This window comes from Globicephala melas, chromosome 8, assembly GCF_963455315.2.
Source record: "Globicephala melas chromosome 8, mGloMel1.2, whole genome shotgun sequence".
Classification (NCBI taxonomy): Eukaryota; Metazoa; Chordata; class Mammalia; order Artiodactyla; family Delphinidae; genus Globicephala; species Globicephala melas.
In genome coordinates this window covers 54,558,463-54,581,030 of record NC_083321.1, presented here as the reverse complement: position 1 = coordinate 54,581,030, position 22,568 = coordinate 54,558,463, and the positions used below count along the sequence as shown (strand labels likewise).

The 22,568-nt window shown below is 36.8% G+C and overlaps 1 protein-coding gene across 1 annotated transcript in view; it reads left to right on the top strand.

Moving 5' to 3' along the window:
* The window catches only part of RSF1 (remodeling and spacing factor 1), a 172,172-nt gene extending 149,813 nt beyond the window's left edge, over positions 1-22,359 (top strand). The window contains exons 12-16 of the mRNA XM_030835968.3: positions 5,360-5,427; positions 6,856-7,063; positions 8,734-8,954; positions 11,232-11,420; positions 13,527-22,359. Coding sequence (XP_030691828.1) covers positions 5,360-5,427; positions 6,856-7,063; positions 8,734-8,954; positions 11,232-11,420; positions 13,527-14,095 — 1,255 coding nt within the window. The 3' untranslated portion in view covers positions 14,096-22,359. The remainder of the gene's footprint in view (positions 1-5,359; positions 5,428-6,855; positions 7,064-8,733; positions 8,955-11,231; positions 11,421-13,526) is intronic.
* The last annotated feature ends 209 nt before the right edge of the window (positions 22,360-22,568 follow it).

Here is a 22,568-nt window from a genome sequence, read left to right as displayed (position 1 = left end):
CACGAAACCACCCTGTCTCACTCAAATAATAAATAAATGATATTTTAATTATTTTAGACCATTGTTAGACAACACCAAAACAGTCTTTTAACTTGAATAACTGGAGATGGAAAACAGAGTCGATTTTATAGAACTTTAAGCTTGTTTCCTGTTTATAAACTTTTGTCAGTGATCATGAAAGAGTTCCCCTTGTGTAGTTTCTGTTGTTATTGTTAAAACTTTATTTTGGGTTGGCTGAAAAGTTTGTTTGGGTTTTTCCATAAACTGTTATAAATAAAATAAAATGCAGTAGGATCAGTAAGAGTAAAATCCTTAATATTTAGGGGAATGGTGTCCATCTTATTCCTTAAAAAAAAAAACGTTTTAAAAGTACCGTTTTTTAATAAAATCATTAAAACTAGTGAAGTCAAAACCTACTAATGGAAAGTGTAAGTGTTAAAGTCAATTCTACTAAAACACAACAAATGCATTCCTAAAAATTGCCATGGTGTGCAAAATTGCACAAAAACTATAGAGATTATGGGAAATATGGAGTTAGGGTCACACACTCAAAAACTTCATTAGTGACACATTAAAAAAAAAGATAACAATGGGAGTACCATTTGACACATCTGAAGTGGTTAAGAAATAACAAGTACTACAATAAATATGACATTTTATGTTGAAAAAAGACCTGAAGCTTGTCTGTGGAAGTGATTGTGAGGAGAGTTGCAGTTTGTAAATTATTGTGTAGTGGTAGAAGGAGAGTTACTTGAAATCAGCCAGAAACTTGTAATACCAGATGCAGATGGCTCTAGCTTATAACACACATGATGAGCTTGGGTAGCTGGTAAATATTTGTAAGATGTGTGCACGTGTTTGTTTTGTGTATTCCTACACAGCTGGTGCAGTTTTCTACATTTACCTAGTGTTTCTCACAAGGAAAATTATATATAAGCAAGTATGAAATACATGTTATGCTTGAATTATTTCCTAATATATCAGTTATGTTGGAACAAATTTACATTATCAGAACAAGCATCATAGGGGAACTGTATTGTCTTTCAATCCTGATGTAATTGTGGTTTTCAGTGGGAGAAGAAATTTGTTTTATTAGCATTTCATCTTGGGTATATACCCAGAAGTGGGATTGCTGGATCATATGGTAGTTCTGTTTTTGTTTTTTTTGAGGAACCGCCATGCTGTTTTCCATGGCAGCTGCACCATTTTCCATTCCCACCAGCAGTGTACAGGGTTTCTGGGTTCTCCACGTCTTTGCCAACACTTGTCTGCTTTTGTTTTTTTCATGGCGGCCATCCTAGCAGACCTGAGGTGATGTCTCATGATTTTGATTTGCATTTCCTTGATGGTTGGTGATGTTGAGCATCTTTTCATGTGCTTGTTGGGCATTTGTATGTCTCTTCTCAGTTTTTCTTTTTTCCTTCTGCTTCTTAGTAATTTTTTCTTTTTCTTTTTCTTTTTTTTTTTTGCGGTACGCGGGCCTCTCACTGCTGTGGCCTCTCCCATTGCGGAGCACAGGCTCCCAACGCTCAGGCTCAGCGGCCATGGCTTACGGGCCCAGCCGCTCCGCGGCATGTGGGATCTTCCCGGACCAGGGCACGAACCCGTGTCCCCTGCATCGGCAGGTGGACTCTCAACCACTACGCCACCAGGGAAGCCCCTAATATATTTTTTTTAAGTTTTATTCGTCATATTCAAGCTCTAATAAATACACCTAGAATTTACTTTGTACATGGGCTGCAATGGGACTGTTGTGAGGATAAAATCTAAAGCACTTAATATATCAACACAGAAAAGAAACCCTCCCCCCCCAAAAAAAATTTCATCACTACTATCATTTAATAATTGTTTATCGGATTCTTATAGCTCCTAACAGAGGATGATGTCAAAGTTGACTGGAAGGAGCATTGGATTGGGGGCCAGAAGACTTCAGATTATAGCCCTCACCACGCCACTAATTAGCCATGTATCTTTGAGTGCTTGGTCCATTTCCCTGGATCTTGGTTGACATACCTATGATGGTGAACTAACCCAGATGATCCCTTCAGCTTAAAATTATATAACAGTAATATAAACTATGTTTTTTATCATAATATGCATTGTGTGATTCATTTATTTATACCCTGCCTAGTTCCCAAAAGGAGGTAAGGAAGATACATATTCTTATGTAAGGAGCAACTTTTTAAGTATAACACCAAACACAGAAAAAATAGTGAAAAGGAAATTTGATTATATAAAATTAAGAAAGACTCAGACAAAAAGCACTTACAAAAGAAAATGTTTGCTTGCAAAGAAATTTTGTAAAGGAGTTAAAATTCAAAAGGAATGGCTTATGAGTTTTTAAAATAACAGTGAGTATATAGTTTTTTTCATAGTGGAAATAGTTTTTCCACATGGTGTCTGCAAAGACTGTTGCATACTTCAGACATTAACATTTCTGAAGTCAAGGATAAAAAGCCATTTTTGTTATGAAATCAGTTCCTTAATAAAAATTAAGTTTCCATGTATTTTGAAGACTAGAACTAGACAGCATGATTTGTGTTTGTTTGTTTGAGAGGGATGCTGACTGGGGATGGGATGGGCTCATATTTGTAATGATAGCAGGACAAAATGTCAGTTTTCCTGTCTCAAAACGTGAAAAAATAAGCAAAGGTTAAAGAGGAAATACACTTTGGGGACTTCCCTGGTGGTCCAGTGGTTTAGACTCAGCACTTCCACTGCAGGGAGCATTGGTTTGATCCCTGGTTGGGGAACTAAGATCCCGCATGCCACGGCATGGCCCAGAAAAAGGGGGGGGGGGCGAGGAATACACTTTGGATAGAAATAACTGCAACATATGACAAAGATGTTAAAATCTTTAATACATAAAAAGCTCTTACAGATCTGTAAAGAAAGATGAATATACTGGCTAATAAAATGGGGAAAGGACACAAACCAGTACTTGCGAATGAAAAAGTAAAAATGACCAGTAAACATGAAAATAATATTGGCTTTACTGTGTATTCAAATTAAAATTAAGGAACAAAATAATTTTGTTTTTCCGTATTAGCAAAAAAATCTTAATGGTAAAATTCACTTCATGGTTGTATTTTAAATTGCTACAACCCTTGAAGAACAATTTGTATGCCTTTAAGCCAACAATTTTATTTGTAGCAAGAATACCAGGAACAAACCTATAATCCAACAAAATCTCATATTGGAACCAAGGGGCATCTCACCAAACAAAAGAAAAGATAGAGTTATGAAAAGATACTGAGGAATGGTAGAGTTTAGATGAAATTTAAATGACGAGTGAGGCTCAAAGCAAAGCAGGACTGTGAAAGGGTCAGTATCGTATGTGTACGGCATGGTAGACACAGGGTCCTATTTACTTGAAAACAATGAAGATAGAGTGTGGAGTGTTGTGTCCAACCCCTTATCCAAACTCTGAATCTGGAATGTAAATCAAGGCTGCTTATTTGTGTTAAAAGTGACTTAGATCCTCTAGGCAGGGGTGGGTGTTTCATTCTTACTGCTATAATTTCCTTTTTCCAAGGGTTCTGATGGTCTCTGAATTTAGAAAACAGAGTGTCTCAGTAAGAAAGTAGTAGTGGCTCAAAGAAATAGATTGTTATGGCACTTTACAGCTGCATCTTGTCCTTCGGAGAAATCCTGTTTTCCATTAACTTTATATCTGACTGTATCTGAATCTGTTATTCTAGCCTGATGAATAGATACACCAATTTTTACTTTCTCAGAATTTATCTTAAGGAAAAGCTAAGCTATATCTATAAGGATGTTTTTCATAGCATTGTTTATAATCATGAAAAAATTGGAAGTAAACTGTTGCATGTAAAAATATGTAGAAGAGTTCTTAACCTGAAACTTGTGAATCCTCTGAAATTATATGTAAAATGTTATGCTTGTGTAGGTATATATTTTCCTAGAGAGGAAATCTATAGCTGTAATGAGTTTCTCAACTCAAAAGGCAAAATATTTGGCTATTAGTCATTGTTTTTTTTTTAAGGATTTTTGATTTTATTCTTTTTTTCTTTTTGGCTGCGTTGGGTCTTCGTTTCAGTGTGCGGGCTTCTCACTGCGGTGGCTTCTCTTGTTGCGAAGCACGGGCTCTAGGCTCGCGGGCTTCAGTAGTTGTGGCGCACGGGCTCAGTAGTTGTGGCTCGCGGGCTCTAGAGCACAGGCTCAGTAGTTGTGGCACACGGACTTAGTTGCTTTGCAGCACATGGGATCTTCGTGGACCAGGGATCAAACCCGTGTCCCCTGCGTTGGCAGGCGGATTCTTAACCACTGCGCCACCAGGGAAGTCCTGGCTATTGGTCTTAACTCTGTTGTTAATCACTGTGTAACTTTAATCCAATGCTGTCCAATTTACCATGGTTATGGAAATGTTCTGTTACTTTGCTGTCCAGTGTGGCAATCAGTAGCCATATGTCACTGTTGAGCACTTGAAATATGGCTAGTGAGGAACAGCATTTTTTAGTTTAATTATTTTAAATATAAATAGCCACATGTGGCTAGTAATTACCATATTTAGCATGATCTTCAAGTCACTTTATCTTTTGGTCACCTCAGTTCTAAAGTGAAAGGAGTTTTGTATGTGAATAAATCTTAGGAATCATCTAGTCTTGGTTTTTTGCTTTAAGTTGGAGGAAATAGCCCTTGTGAGATAAAGTATGTTTACCTAGTTTTAAAATTCTGACCATCTGTATATGAATTTCAGTAATAATAATAATAATATAATCTTTAATAACAACAGTAGTATACTTCTCACACTTAGTATTATTTCTGGAACACGAATTTTGTTCAGTTTACCTTGTCATATGATTTGTATAATCGGGTTGGCCTGTGGGCCAATCCAGCTCACTGCCAGTTTGTGTATAGCACGTGACCTAGGAGTGGTTTTTACATTTATAAATGGTTGAAAAAAGAACCAGAAGGATAAAATTATTTGAAAATTACATGAAATTCAAATCACAGTGTCTATAAATAAAGTTATATTGGAACACAGCTACTTTTCGTTCACTTATATTGTCTGTGGCTGATTTTGCACTACAATGGCAGAGTTGAGTAGTTATTACAGAGATTGTACAGTCTACAAAGCCCATTACAAAAATATTTGTTGCTGCCTGGTATAGGTGATCTTTGAAAATGAAAAACAACTTAGAATTAGATACTGATTTGCAAAACTCTGTCTTACCAAAGAAATTGAGGTTAACAGGACTGAGGTGGTCTAATCCAAGTCCCACAGCCCCAAAGTAGCAGAGAGCAGTTTCACATTCAGCCCTTTTTCACTTCAGAGGCAATTTTCCTAACCCATATGCCAGGACAGGCTGTAATGTGATTGTTGTATGTATTTTAGATTTGATGAGTTTGACGAAGCAATTGATGAAGCTATAGAAGATGATATTAAAGAGGCTGATGGAGGAGGTATGTGTTTATCATTCTCTCTTTTTCATCTAACTCGGCCAATATGTTAACTAAAATGCCCTGAAGAAGCAGTGAGCAAGCATATTTTCTTATTCTCCTCAGTATGTATCACGATCACTACTGATGTTAACTGTCTGAGACTGAAAATAATCTCTGGACACGGTGTCAATGTATAGACTCAGAGCTTCTAATTATGTTAAAAGTAGTATTATTTTGTAATCTGATATGAAACATAAATGTTCCTCCCTAGGTTAAATGTTCTTCCCTAGATTAAAAAATTTTCTTCTGCTTCCAAACAGAAAAGTTTGCTGTTGTCTTTCCATTTTTAGATCACTGCTGCTACAAAGTCACAAAAATTATGGATAATCAGAATCTAAATGATTGCTTTAAATTAAAAATCAATTTATTAATTTCATAGTCTTTAATGGGTGACATTAAAATAGAAGAATTTGAAGATAATTTAATTAAAGAGCTATGTAGGAAATCACCAGTGCTCCAGTGTTGTTATGAAAGCTCTAGAAAGGATTAATAATAAGTAGGCTGTTTGTAGTAAAACTGAAGAAGTCACTAGCTTTTCCAGACATGTGTGCCTTATGTATATCTTTGCTGCTAAATTCTCACTTCTCTGCCCTGCAAACACAGTTTAAAAAAAAAATTTAAAAATGGATTGGCCTCTTTCTAAAGCCACATCCAAAAGACAGCTTTCAAGAAGAGATTCTTTTTTTTTTTTTTTAAATCTATTTTTTACTTTTTGCTGTGTTGGGTCTTCATTTCTGTGCGAGGGCTTTCTCTAGTTGTGGCAAGGGGGGCCACTCTTCATTGCGGTGCGCAGGCCTCTCACTATTGCGGCCTGTCTTGTTGCGGAGCACAGGCTCCAGACGCACAGGCTCAGTAGTTGTGGCTCACGGACCTAGTTGCTCTGTGGCATGTGGGATCTTCCCAGACCAGGGCTCGAACCCGCGTCCCCTGCATTAGCAGACAGATTCTCAACCACTGCACCACCAGGTAAGCCCCAAGAAGAGATTCTTGAGTGACTGTTGATAGGTATGAGGTTTCTTTTTGGGGTGATAAAAATGCTCTGGAATTAGTGGTGATGGTTGCACAACTTTGTGACTATACTAAAAACCTGTGAATTATAAACTTTAAAAGGGTGAATATTATGGTACATGAATCATACCAAAATTTTTGAAGAAGCAAGTTCTCTACATAGTAAACTTCTATTTAGTAGGATAAACAAAAGAGAGCTCTGTCAGCTAAAGTTGTGAGAAAATTGCATATCTGTAGGAAGAAAATAAAGAAATCGAATGAAAATCTGCTAAGGACAATCTGTAGATATTAAAGGGAAGCTTTTAATAAACATATACTTGTCTCTCTCTCTCCCTCCCTCTCTTCCCCTCACCTGCCCTACACCCTGCCCCCTGGACTCAGGAGTTGGCCGAGGAAAAGATATCTCCACTATCACTGGCCACCGTGGAAAAGATATCTCTACTATTTTGGATGAAGAAAGAAAAGAAAATAAACGACCCCAGAGGGCAGCTGCTGCTCGCCGGAAGAAACGCCGGCGACTAAATGATCTGGACAGTGACAGCAACCTGGATGAAGAAGAGAGTGAGGATGAATTCAAGATCAGTGATGGGTGCGTGGTCTGTCAGTAGATCCCATTCTCTCCGTCCAGGCTTGAACAGGCCTACCAGATAAGCTCGGCCCTGCTCTGATGGAGCTTTTGTTCTTCATGCACATAGACAATCTGTTTTTCAGTATACTTTAAACAAATCCAGCGATGCTGATTTTGGTTCTTTCTAGATTAAAACGAAGTTTTATGGGTTGTTTGTTTTTTGGGGGTGGCCCACACGATGCAGCATGTGGGATCTTAGTTCCCCAACTAGGGATCGAACCCGTGCCCCCTGCATTGGGTGTGCCGAGTCTTAACCACTGGACCAGGGAAGGGAAGTCCCTATGCTCGTTGGTTTAATATTCAACATTGTATTTAAATTTCGTGAACAGCAGTTAGCATTCATTTGTGGTGTACCTCTGTGCCACCTTCTGCCACCATGACCATGAGAGGTTCCCAGTCAAATATGAGAAGTGGACAGGTATGAGTATTTAGAAACTATTCTCTCGTGACCCATAGGGGTTTGGGTTGGGGCAAGTAATTCAGTATGGAAGATCAGGAAAGGCTTCCCTGCAGAACAGGTATAGAAAGAATACCACAGAGTTTCTCCTCTCATTGTTTAGTGGAGGAAACAAACATATAAACCACAAAAAAGTCATGCTGCATGATTGCTACTAAAACATAAGTCAGGGTACAGAGAAGAGCCAGATCAATCCAGGGAGGTCAAGGAAAGCCTCAGAGTAGAAATAAAGCTTTATCTGAAATGTGAAGAATGAATTGGGCAGATTGATGAATTTGAGATTAGAAGCAGTGAAGGAAAGAAAGTATTCTAAGCAGAGAAATCCTGTCCAGGGCAGCCAGGCATAAAACGTCATAGAATATTTAGGAAACTCCTGGTGTGTCAGGATAAGAAGAATTGAGGAAGCAGCGAAAAGTGCCCTGCTGGAAATGTGGCCAAGACATAAAAAGGAACCAGATGATGGAGTATTTTGTTTGTCATGCATAAGAATTTGGACTCTTTCCTGAAGATGATGAAAACCCACTGAATGGTTTTAAATACCAGACTAATATGAGGTTTATGTTTTAGAAAGATTCATCCTGGCATTCGTTCGGAGGATTTACTGAGGGGAAATGAGTGTAGAGATTAAAGAGACTTTGGGGAATTGCTGTAGTAGTTTAGATGGGATATGAGAGCCTGAACTGAGAAGAGGTATCAGGTTTGAGATATTATCTTTATGAGATAGACTCGGGAGGAATTAGTCATTGATTAGATGTGAGAAATGAAAAGGGAGAAAGAAATTAGGATAAATACCATGTTTCTGCTTTGAATTACTGGATGGGTGACAGTACCAAATACCAGGCTAGGGAACAGAAGAGAGGAGTAGGTTAGGAAGTAATGAGGTCACTTTTGGGCATGTTGAATTTGAGGTATGTGCAGGACTTCCCAAGAGGCCAAAGCAATTTACGTACAAAAATCAGCATCCATTCATGTTCATAACTCCTTCAAAAAAAAGGAGAGGGGGCAAAACATCTCTTCATTTTATAAACAGGGAAACTGATACAGTTAACTGGATATTTTACATTAAACGTTACTTAATAATTCACTGGACTTGCTAGAATTTGAACTCAGAACTCAAAAACGGGTTCACGGTTTTAAGTGTACCATCATAATTCATTTGGTTTCTCTTGGACAGATCTCAAGATGAGTTTGTAGTATCTGATGAGAACCCAGATGAAAGTGAAGAAGACCCACCATCTAATGATGACAGCGACACTGATTTCTGTAGCCGAAGACTAAGGCGACATCCCTCCCGGCCAATGAGGCAAAGCAGGCGTTTGCGGAGAAAGACTCCAAAGAAAAAGTACTCCGATGATGATGAAGAGGAGGAATCTGAGGAGAATAGTAGAGACTCTGGTAAAAATAATTTGTATCCACATCTCACCAAGTCAGTAAATTCTTATGACTTTTGGAATTAAGATTTCTTAAAATAAAATTCCATTCAATTGTAATATAAGCTTTCTGATGAAACTTTGAGTTCTATTCTTATGATTCACCACTAATTAAATCTTTCACATAAAGCACATCTGAGAAGGTAGATACAGATGGATATGTTAACTTCATGCCAGACTCATTTAGGATTGTGATGATTCCTTTTGGTGCCAAGTGTTTCCATGCCTAGACTTTACCTTCATAGTGTTTCTTGGGAATCATTCTTAATAATCTGAGAACATTTTTCTCAGATGTCTAGCTATTAGAGAAAGATCACCAATTATCTCTAACATTTAGATCATGATCAGTGATTATGATTGTTAGTTTTTATAAATTATCAGTGGTTGATGTTATTATAGCTTATGCTTATCTCTATTAACTAAATAAACAGTGAGAGGCACAGCAGGTAAAAGAACAGATAGGAGTGCTTTATGGGGTTAGCAGATAGGTAGCTGTCGTCTTACTGAGGAAGTGCCACAGACAGGAGTATTATATCCCCAACTTGGGCCAGGCTTGTGGAGTTCTACATAACTACAGAACAATATCAGAATCAGGAATTTTATTGATAAAATACTATTATCTAATCAACAGTACACATTCAAATTTTATCAGGTGTCCCAATATTGTCCTTTATATAAACATCTTTTCCTGGTCAAGTATATAGTTCAGGATTACATATTGCATTTATTCATGTCTCTTTAGTCTCCTTTAATCTGTAATATTCCTCAAACTTTGTTGACTGTAGCATTTTTGAAAAATACACACTAATTATTTTGTAAAACATACCTCATTTGGGTTTTTGTATCCTTGTGATTAGATTCTAGTTATACATTTTTGGCAAGAATATCACAGAGTTAATGTATGTCCTCCAGGTCTCTCTATTATTTTCCCTTTTTAATTAATAAATAATTCATAGGAAGCTATTTTGAGACTGTAAATATCCTGTTCCTTATCAGATGTTTCACCCACTAGCTTTAGCATTTATTCATGAGTTTTCTAACTCCTTCCTTCCTTTTATATTTAATACTTGGTGTTCTGTAAGGAAGAGCTTTCTCTTCTCCCCTATATATTTATTTCTTTGTATCAGTGTGGACTTACGGATTCGTATTTCAGTCGATGGATATGATATGTTACCATCACTTTTTTGATACACTTTGCCCTAGATTTGGCCAATGGGGACCCCTTTAAACTACTGGCTAGCTGTTTTGAAATATTTGAAATCCATTAGAAAACAAAGCTAGATATGATGATTCAGTGGAATTTGTTAGTATTCCTGAAAAACTGCTCTGACACAAAGCCATAGTGTGACTTTGGTTTATTGATCAGAGGTGACATGACAAGAATAGTGCTATTTAGCAGTGCTTTGAAAGTTAAAGTAGTCCCATGAGCTGTATTTAGCAGATTTTAATTCCGCGTGGAAAAAAGGCAAAAATATAACTCCAGTTCTGTACTTATTTGAAACAGGCTCATCAGTTTTTTGTGGTTAGAAAGTATAACCTCTGCAGTACATTGTGAAGCTATGACTGTAGCCATACAGCTACATATATATAGAAACAGCAGATTATCATGAGGCAAAATAGTAACTATCCACCAAGAAGAGCAGTTGTGGCATCCATGCAGCTCACTGGGTAGCTCTAGGTTGTATGAGATAAGGATTATGTAAAAAGGGTTTGTTTTTTTGGGTTTTTTTTGGCCGCACTGCAGGATCTCAGTTCCCCCAGCAGGGATTGATCCCAGGCCCTTGGCAGTGAGAGTGCGGAGTCCTAACCACTGAACCGCCAGGGAATTCCCTGTAAAACATTTTTTAATCTTGAGGATTGACTGCTAATAGGATACATTTGTGAGGTTTGGCATTAAAGCCCCCCCAGATGTACTCATATTATTAAGAAGAAAATGAGAGACATGAAAGTTACTGTTCATTTAAAAGTTATGACTGAACTCTGCCTAATAGCTTTATATTTTTATAACCTAAGCTAACTACTTTTCTATTTAGTGGAATTAAAATTTGTACTTGATGGGACTTCCCTGCTGGCCCAGTGGTTAAGACTCTGCACTTCCAATGCAGGAGTCCCGGGTTCAATCCCTGGGCAGGGAATTAAGATCCCACGTGCTGCATGGCACGGCCAGAAATAAATTTTTTTTAAAAAAATGTGCTTGATTTCTTTTTCCTTTCTCTCTTTTTTTTTTTTTTTTTTTTAACAGAAAGTGATTTTAGTGATGGTTTTAGTGATGATTTTGTAGAAACTCGTCGAAGGCGGTCAAGGAGGAACCAGAAAAGACAAATTAACTACAAAGAAGATTCAGAAAGTGATGGTTCCCAGAAGAGTTTACGACGTGGTAAAGAAATCAGACGAGTTCACAAGCGTAGGCTTTCCAGCTCAGAGAGTGAAGGTAAGGAATAGCTCTCCAGTTTACAGAAGTTTGGACAAGGCAGCAGTACAAATTATAAAGTGAACTCAGGATGATGATTCTGTACCATTTCTTAGAAATTTAATATAACCCGTAATATCTTTGAGACAAAACCCATTATTTTATGCCTGGTCAACTTATAGTTTAAATAACTGATACTTGATAAGATACTAACTTTTAAGGTCTTCATTGTAATAATTAAATTCTTCATTGAAACTAGAAGAGTATCAGAAAATTATGATCTGAACAAGATTTCTTCTGCTCCCTTATTATTTATGGCCCTCATTTTGAAATAACCTCCTATGTCCTGAATACCTGAACAGTTCCAAACCAAGGGTGCCTACTGTCTCTCTCCACCATAACAGTGAGCTTTAGTTGGTAAACTTTTATTTCTTAATAGCTTTAGCTGTGTCCCATACCAGAAGTACAGGAAAAGATCTAAAATATGAACTTGTGATATCCGTTTAGTCTTTGTAGTTATTCCAGAGTTCTTCCCAAGTTCATTTTAAATGAGTCTAACCCTTACCTTCCCCCATTTCTTTTTTATATATTTAATTCTCCATTGTTTATGGTCTGTTTTGAAGATTATTTGCTTTCATAGATCCTTGTCATTTAAGTTTGAGCCCAAGCCAGGAGAGCATGGGAAAAAAATGTTTGGATATGGGAGATTAAAGGAGGGAGGTAAACATCTGGGTGAATGTATATTTATCTTCATGTGTCATTAAAGACAGATATAAATTCATTAATTCATCTATTAAAAATAAATACTTACTGAACTAGTCACTGTCCTCGGCACTGGGAATAGAAGAGTGAAAAGAATAACCAAAAACATATAACTCTGTCATGTAACTCTTACTTTAGTTGGGGGAAGAGAGACAATAAACATGATAAATAAGCAGAATATATGATATATTAGGTGGAGATAAATGCTACGGAGAAAAGTAAAGGAGAAAAGGAGCGTAGGTGAAATTTCAGATAGGGTACCAAAGGAATGCCTCACTCAGAAGACAACATTTTAGTAAAGACCTGAAAAAAATGTTGATACCCACATGTGATCAGTGGGTACCATATTAGATGGTACAGTAAACCATTGTATAGACTTTGGAATTTATTCTGTGTGAGATGAGAAATAATTGGAGGATTTTGAGCAGAGGAGTGATATGATCTGACTTACATTTTAATTTGCTATGGTATCTGTATTATGAGTACATGGAAGGGGACAGGGAGGAAATCTAGGAATCTAGTTGGGAGGCCATTGAAATAGGCCAGGCGATGATAATGGTGGGTGAGACTAGAGCAGTAGCAGTAAAGGGGTGACAAGCAGTCAAATTATGGATATACTTTGAAAGTAGACCCATAGGATTTACTACTGGCTTAGATGGGAGAAAGAAAGGAATCACGGATGACTGAGCGATTGGAAGACTAGAGTTGCCAATAACTAAGATGGTGGAGACCAGAATGGCGCAGGTTTGAGGAAGAAGTTTAGGAGCTCGGTTCTGCCTGTTTAGAAATCCAGGCATAGATGTTGAGCAGGCAGTTTGATACATGAGTCTGGAACCTGTGGATTGGTTGCCTAAAACAAATGTGAGAGTCATTGGCATATGGATGGTATGCAAAGCGATGAGACCAGGTGAGTCAAGTATAAACAAGAGAAGACGTTTAAGGACCACCAAGGACATTGAATAACATGGAATAAGAGTTAGCGCAGTATTTCAGATGTCCTGAATTGGGTGCTTAGTTTCTTTCCTTATCAGTATGTTTACATGACTCCCTAATTTGAGGGCTAGTGGGAAGGAGTTGCTTAGTTTGTGACCAGCCTATCTTCATTTAATTTAAGGATTCTGCTCTTTCCTAAAATCACGGGCAAAGTATACTGTGAATCACATTGGGCATTGTTGTGGGACTGAGAGGAGAGAGAAATAAGGCCAGTTATTGAAGGGAAATAGTTATGTACAAGCAAGTCTGAAAGCAGGACATGGGATGAATATGGGGAGGAAAAGGAGAATTACTTAAATCTGTTAAAGGAGAATTACTTAGCTCTGTTCATGGTTAACTGTGCCAATGGCTTAAATGTGCTGTTTATTCTAGAGAGCTATATATCCAAGAATTCTGAAGATGATGAGCTAGCTAAAGAATCAAAGCGGTCAGTTCGAAAGCGGGGTCGAAGCACAGATGAGTATTCAGAAGCAGATGAGGAGGAAGAGGAAGGTAAACCATCCCGAAAACGGCTACACCGGATCGAGACAGACGAAGAGGAGAGTTGTGACAATGCTCATGGAGATGCAGATCAGCCTGCCCATGACAGCCAGCCCAGGGTTCTGCCCTCAGAACAAGAGAGCACCAAAAAGCCCTATCGGATAGACAGTGATGAGGAAGAGGACTTTGAAAATGTAGGCAAGGTGGGGAGCCCTTTGGACTATAGCTTAGTGGACTTACCTTCCACCAATGGACAGAGTCCTGGCAAAGCCATTGAGAACTTGATTGGCAAGCCAACTGAGAAGCCTCAGACCCCCAAGGACAACAGCACAACCAGTGCAAGCCTGGCCCCCAATGGGACAAGTGGTGGGCAGGAGGCAGGGGCACCAGAAGAGGAGGAAGATGAGCTTTTGAGAGTGACTGACCTTGTTGATTATGTCTGTAACAGTGAACAGTTATAAGACTTTTTTCCATTTTTGTGCTAATTTATTCCACGGTAGCTCTCACACCAGCGGGCCAGTTATTAAAAGCTGTTTTATTTTTCCTAGAAAACTCCACTACAGAATGACTTTTTAGAAGAAAAATTTCAACAGACCTTGAAGTCTTTCTGTGAAGTGACCAGTTTTGAACTTTGAAGATAAATTGCTGTAAATTCCTTTTGATTTTCTTTTTCCAAGTTCATGGTCCTTGGTAATTTCAGTCGTGGGAAAAAAATCTTATTGTAACAACAAAGATTTGTATATTTTTGACTTTATATTTCCTGAGCTCTCCTGACTTTGTGAAAAGGGTGGATAAGAATGCATTCCGAATCTGTGAGGGCCCAAAAACAGAATTAGGGGTGGGAGAAAGCACTTGTGCTTTAGCTTTTTCATATTAAATATATATTATATTTAAACATTCATGGCATAGATGATGATTAACAAACTGCTTAAAAGTTCAAGTCTGTATTATTGCAGTTTGAGAATTGTAGATAACATCATACATAAGTCATTTAGTAACAGCATTCATGAAATCAGCTTGTTTACTATTGGAGATAACCACACTTAATAAAGAGACTGAAAAAGTACCATCGTAAAAAACTCTAACCTAAGTTTCTCTTATAGCGGAGTATGTTGTTTAAAAAAAAAAAATCATCTGAAAAGCATTTGTACAGTAAAATGTATAATGAAGCTTTGACAACCAGATTGTGCTAGTAAAAAATTTTTTAAACCAGCTTTATGCAGTGGTGATGAGGTGGCCTTTAATATGCTGTCATGGAGAATTATTAGTGAAATGAGTGTGGTCTTTCATAAGGACCGGGTGGACTGTAAACTTTGCAGATAGTGTAACTCTTGTCTTCTGGCCACTTAATATTTAAATATCTGAAATATCATTTTAAAACAAGTACATCTATACATAACATACATGAAGAGATGGATGCTAAGCTGACCGCAGTATTTTAGCACATTTGTAGAAGGGGAAAGGATTTTCAGGTGAATTTTAACTGGTCTATTCTTGCCCTTAGTATCTACTTCAAATTGAAGTCTACAAACAAAGCAGTTCCTTTGGGAGGTTTTTAGTTTGAGTTTGTGTGTGTGTGTGTGTGTGTGTGTGTGTGTGTGTGTGTGTTGGAATTTCCTATCTGCCTGGATATATTAGCAGGGTTTGAATGTAGTTTTGGCCTTTGGCCATTAGACTTCTATTAAAATTCATTAATAGTCACACGACCAATATAGAATTGATTGAAAACCGCCAATGTACTTAATAGGTATGACATCCTTTTCAAACATCTCAACACTTTAAAGAAAGATAAAGCCCTTTGTTTCAAGAAAAAGGGGTTTGTAACTAACTAAATATCTAACATGTAATTGACACTAAAATATGAACTTGTCTTAGTTTCTGTTACAGCTGTAAAATTTCAGGCAGAGCCATAAATAACATTGTACAAAGTGTAGCACTTGTGATTAAACCTTGCCTGTCAAATTCTGAAACCTTCAGCCATTACTTCTGTGAATACTTTTGCCCTGGGATTGGGTTTTCTGTTCCAGTGCTGTGTCTGTTGCCGGCAATGGACACACCATATCTGCTGCTGGCCCAAGGAACTTCATTAATTTTTCTTTCCAAATTAAGCATTATATGTGCTAGTCAGTGTGTAGTAAAGCACTTCTCTTTTTTATTATTAAAAAGCTGGCATTAGACTTGCATTATAAATACCTCTCTAGAAACTTTATACTCCTTTTCCTCTCTCCACAGGTGTTGCCCTTAAATCTTATCTTTTGGCCTTGAAAGTTTATAGCTGTTGTTTTTCACTTGTTGGTTCTTGGTTTTTTCTTGTTTTGTTTCACTTTAGTTCTGTAGTACCTACCCATTGATATTTTTGCTTTGATTCTAGCAGTGTATATGTATCTGTATAAAAAATAAAAGAATGAAAGCAACCTAAAAATAGGATGCACCAATAGCATGTGGTTCCAAGCAAGTTGTGATTTTTATTTTGAGACAGTGTTCCACCAGAAGGGAGGGAAGGGCTTACATTCACAGACAGTAAGTAGGGCTATGTAAGGAGCCACATTCACTTACCAAGCCTGCTTTCTGGCTAGGTTTGTTTAATTTATTTGAAAGTCAGTTAAGAATGTTGGCCTTTTTAACTATCTAAAACAGGCAGGCAATAGAAGGATTCCTATTAATGCAAGGTAAGTGGTTAGAATGAGCAGGTGGCCTATCCTGCCCCCAGTCTCCCGCTACCATTTTAGTCCCGCTGGGTAAAGCCACTAAGGTGCAGAAACTCCCATGTACCCTCTCTCTACCTCTGGACACACCAGCTTCTGCTTCAGCCTATTAGTTTTCTTCAGTTAAGCAAATGACAAGAAGTAGTATTAAATGGGTAGATTATTTATTTTACAGGATGCCTAATGTGAAATAAGGAGTTCTTTTTACTCTTCTGCTATAGAGAGCAAAAGGTAATTTTTATCTTAGTAAGGACTGAGTATTCTATTTAGCAAATGTCCCACTGACATTGATACCATTTTTGCTGCCTGTTATTTACCAAACTTGAATTCAGTGTTTGTGAACTTGATAGTGTTTCCCTTTGAATTCCCTTCACATTCTGATTAAACCAGTTAACTATGCTTCATCTACAAAGAGTGCAATCTAAGCACCTGATAGTTACAAATTGCTATCATGCAGGTAGGTTAATTATGGCTGATTAAATGTTGAACAGTTCAAAAACAATTCTCCTGCTTGGTGTTTAGATTCAGTCCCTCAAAGAGTCTGTGGTTGCTGAAATACTAACTCTGAACATGCTTTGAAGAAGTTTAAAAAGAACAAAATGTAGGAAAAAGTGAATTTTCTATTTCCAAAGACATAATTCAGTCATTAGGAACTGGACAGAGTATAGGAAAGCAGCAGTTCATCTAGAGTTTAGAACATTTTGGATCCTTGTAATTAGAGTACTAACCATGGATTTAGGCTCCCAATAGCTGCCATGTAATAGAGTCCTTTAATACTTTAAACCCCCTTTTTGGAAATACAAATTGGACTCCCAGTATCAAACTCCACAGTCTATAGCAAATATATTAAGGGGAGATGTAGTTTAGTACTCAGAATATTTAGTTTGCAGTTTCTGTAAAGGTTTGAAAACTAGACAAATTTTCACAAAGCAGAAACTTTGAATTAAAATACGTGAAAAGAACTGAGACTGAAAATAACATGTTTTGGTTTTGTAGACTTGTGCTGATGAAATAGTGTTTCGTGTAAACATTTTCTGTTGTTGGCACATTACTAGAGAATGACGGCAGCGACATTCTCAAGAATATACCTGATTTATTGAGGTCAGGTTTCCTTGACACATCTTTTTCCAGTTGGTCAAGGTTGCAGATTCCGAGAATTAAAAGGAGTTTCATTTAGAATAAATTCATGTCTACTGATAATTTTTTTTTAATGATCTACCAAAGAATCAAGGACTTCAAATGCTAAAGAAGTTGTTGAAAAAAAGATTTTTAAATAAATTAGACATTACAAACTCCAGTTTTTACTTTTTGGTTGATAGAACCCATCCCATAATATGCATTTGGGCAAAGAACATATATTAAGAAAAATGTAGGTGTTTACTGTTATTTAGAGTTTAAAAGGTGGGGAAATGTTAGCTATTTTTAAGTGGGACTGATGGAATTTCCTCTGTCACAAGGAATGCCTTTTTAGCTTATGTTTGTGGGGATAAGAGATGTTAAGCGTTCGCTAGTTCTACCATACAATTGAAAGCAACCTAATGAATTTACAAGTTTAATATTCAGAAAAAGTTGTGAACTGCCCTTCACCAACACAGTGGAACAAACAGGTCCCTGATTCATGGCATTGCCTCACAGTGATAGGACAAGTATTCAAAGACCCAGATCTTTTTTTAAATGGAATAAACATATATATGTATGTGTGTATATATATATATAAATTAATATGTATATACATATCTTAGATGTTAGAAGAAATAAAAATGAACCCTTTGAACTTATTTGACACTATAAAAAATAAGACATAATTGTAACTGATGTGAAATTATGAACATCATTTAATTACACAAAGCCTAGAGAAAAATAGTGAAGTTCCTCTTCTTGGTTTAACATCCTGGTTCTCCCAAGAAGCAAGAATGCCAAGACTGCATACCTTCTGTATCTACCTAGTCCTCTGCTTAATATCTGTTATTAAACTTTCTTAGAATAAACTCCATTCCTATTTTATCCACCATTCCCAGTTTGTACCTGTAAACCTACCTTGGAAGTGGCAAGCTAACTGCTGATTTACTTCATTGTTTTTATACCAATCCTGAAAGACAAGACCCTTTGCTATCAATGTATTTAAACTGAGTTATTTTGTTATGTGTATACTTAATAATTTGTTTTCAAAATATTTCACTCTTAAATTATCATTAACATTTTGAGTGCCAAGAATTGCTAAGTAACTATGTAACGTATATTGAAGATTGTCGTTCTCCAGCAAGCAAGCAGTCATTAATAAGCAAAAATGTAGTGCTCTTGGTATATAGCTACTCTAGATGGTACACTTGACACTTTTTAAAAATTCATATAAACCCTCTCGGAAATTGATTAGGATATGATTCCATTAGTGAATTTTTTCATTTTTGTCACGTAAGCTCAATTTTTTTTCATTTTATGTTTATACCATTTTGCTCTGGGAAATGCTGCAAACCCAATTCTGACACATTGTAGTGATTTCAGTTAAAGATTTTTATTTTAATAACTAAGATGTCTATCCTATGCATAAGTTATATGAGAGGGCATAACAAATTATTGGACAAGTAGAAATTTATTCATTAAGCTCCTTAGACATTTTGAATGAGAAAAAACATTTTTAAAGGAACTACATTTGTGTTTTTTGCCAAACCGGTACAAGCTAGAAAATGCACTAGGGACTGAGTGACCTGCCTTGTTCATTCTGCCACTGGATGATGTAAGTTAAGAATGGAATTGTTAACCCTAACTATATATTTTCTTGACTTTCATCAGTTTCTAAAGAAATCTAATTCAAGTGTTTGGGATTTTGTTTGACATGTATTTATTGAGTTCTGTTCTTAGACCAGGAGCTAGCTGCATGTCGTGCTTATGAATGGCCCAGAACACAATCATTGGGAAACTTAATGGCTCAAGACCTTCTGAATCATTTAACTTATTTTGTATGTTGCAAAAAAAAAAAGTTTATTTTGCTTGAGAGTCACATTTTTTTATAAATGTACAGCTTTTAAGGGAGGGGAGGTGGAAAAATACCCTAAAATAGGATGTAGATTTTTACAATTGTGTTTATGCTAGAACATCTACAGGTGCATTATGTAATTAAACCTAAAATTGTTTAAAAATTTGTGCCATGGTCTTTTTCATTATCCTGCCCTTTAGCAGAGTTGGTGCACATCAGTACTGCTATATGGACAAGCCTTGAAATTAGGCTAATAACCCTGTCTCCAAAGCTTTAAGATCATTGCATGAAAATTACACACACACACACACGCACATATACACACATGTAGACATATATACACAGATCTAGTTTATATTAGTGTAAATTTTCAATTGAAGAACAGCTATAATGGCCCAAATTTGGCAGTTAGCAGCATATTCTTTAAGTGCGTGATTTTCTTGATGCCTAACTAGGGTATTCTCAACGTTGGTCTGATGTTTTGTTCTCGTATCAAAGTAGAGTCTTGATAATGGTATCTGAATTATAGCTTGCCCAAACATGCCAGGAGGTTTTGTATACACCTTGAAAGGATGTGTCCTGTGCTGGGATGGGGGGGTTGGGAGTGGAACAGAGCTTGGTTTCTTTTCAATCTGTAAAAGAAGGAGAAACTAGAATTGTTTGATTTGGTTCTTGTAGACTCAATTCAGTAGACTTAATTCCACAGGAATATTTGTCTGCTGGAGGCATGGCAGGAAGGGATATCAGGTTCAAATTCCAATTCCCTTCTTACTTGATAAAAAGTATTTTGAAATCTTGTAAATCTGCTGATTCTAGCAGCCTTATATGGCACATTTTACCGTAAGTTATATTGACACCTTTGTTTAAGTGCCATTACTTTTTGCCATCTGATAATTTACCATTCTAATTTCTCACCTTTGTAGCGCAAGTGTATTCTTGTAAAGAATTAAATCCATAAACTTCTACCTAAGTTACCTGTATCTATTGTCAGTTAATGTAGGATGTCAGTTTCTTTGCTCTCCTCATCCATTCAGAAATGAAGCCTGGGAATCATTTATTTCCAGGCAAAGAATACAAATTCCAGATAAGAATTTGTAGATGGCTTATGTTAGATTTTCATTTTAATTTTAAAGTAGTAGCTAGGATCCAGGGAGTGTTTAATCAGAATGCCTCTTGGATTGCTTTATTTTCCTATGCATAAAAAATTATTCCTGGAATAGGTTCTCAGAATGCTTTATTTTGTTTCTAGGAGATGAGAGCTAAAGCAGAAACTCCAAGATTAGCATAAAATTCTTGAGGTAATAAGGAATGTGCTAGTAGTTAAACAGGAGAAGCTGGCATGCTCTCTGCCACGTATGACATACTGCATGTATCGGGGGGGGGGGAAGAGATTTGAAAACTGGAAATGTGATTCCAATAATGCACAAAGTAAATTTTGTGCATAGAAAATATAGGAATTCCTGGTAGCTTAAAGCTTCAGGGGTTAACTGCAGTGTATGAACACCTAGTGTGTTAGAATTGCAGTGCATAGTTGTTTAAATACAATATTCCTTGTTAGTGACGACCAGAATACATTGTGGCTCATGCCAATATTTTTGTTAATGAAATGTTCAGTGTCTCACTATAGTCTGATCAAAACTCTTGGTGTTTTAAGATAGGCCCAAAGCTATTTGATGGCTATTGGCCTAATTGTGTAAATTTTCTTTCAAAATGTTTTATTATAATACTTCTGTCATTTCTTTCACTTAATATATGTCAATTGTGATAATAAAAAAATTAAATAATTTGATGTATTTAGCATGATGTGTTTGCAAACTTAGTTTATTTTAAACTTTGTAGCACATAGAAAGTTAAGAATTTTCAATAACAGTTGATGAAGGTTGAAAATTTTTATCACCTCAGGAATAGATGAATTGTTCCCTTACTATCTAGAAAGTAAATTTGCAAGTGCATCAGTTTCCCCAAAATAATGTTTAAGGCTATTTGCCAAGGATGTGAATTATAGATATTAGAAAGCTTTCTTGATTTCTATCTTTAGCCTCTGGAGAACGGACACATTAAAGAGGCCTTGGACTTGTTCTGTGTGGCCCTGTGGGAGCCACAGAACTAGGCCAGAGGGCAGAAGCCATAGGCAAAAGCTTTCTATTTATTCTATGGAAATTCTTTTTTACAGAGTTCTCTAATAACTTGGATGTGAACTGTCACCAATAGGGGATGTTTGGGTTTAGGTTGAACTGCCATTTGCAGGACTGTAATAGATCAACACATTTTAAAAGGGGTTAAAAAAATAAAAATAAATAAAAAGGGGTTAGACATTTAAGGGGCCCTTCCAATCCTGAGTATAATTCTCATCTACAAATGTTGATTTGATAGATTTTCCTTACTCTTGGAATACAGTAAGATGCACAACGAACTCATTTTTTTTCCCCAACAAACTAGTGGAGTTCATTATTTGCAATTCTGATTTAAAATATTGATAAACTATTTAGGTAAAGAACTTTTGGATCAGAATTTCACTTAGTGGAGTGAAAGCTGATCTATGCTGGCAAGAAATGACCAGCTACAGTGCTTCTTAGTGATTTATTTGAAATGTTCACTTAAACTGAATTGGTCAAATACGAGTGAGATGCTGTGTTGGAGGCTAAGGGTGACAGCGCTGTGGCAGCCTTGAGAGAGCTCTTTTCTGGAGCTGACAGTGGGGTCCAGAACATGACTGTCGACCCACATCCCTTTCAGGTTATGAGACCAGAGAATGTAAAAGAGTTCTTTTCTTTTAAAAACTGAGAATCGGTCTACTATACTGTGATCATTTAGTAGCAGTAGAATTATAAAAAGTAGTGAAAACTTTCTAGTGAAACAATTAAATGTTGGGTGAGATGAATGCTTGTGTGTCGTTTTGATTCTTCAATCACTTCACATAAGTTCTTTAAGGTCCTAAAAGTCTAAAATGGAAAAAAAACCACTCTAAGGAAATGTGAATTCATATTTGCAACATTAGTTTTACACATAAAGTTATCCCCAAAGCAAAGTCAACTAGGAACTTACTAGTTCATGGTATATATAGGTCACGTATAGCTTCCTTATTGTTCCTCTTTGCCCATTTCAGAGCCACTTTATCCACACTCGAGCACCCGTCCTTCTCTCCAGTCTCCAAGGAACAGATGTCACCTCTGTTTTTGCCACATCCCCTCTGCCTGTGTCCTTGATCTGGCCCCTTCCCTCTTGCCTGCTCTGGGTCTTCCCATCTCATTGATT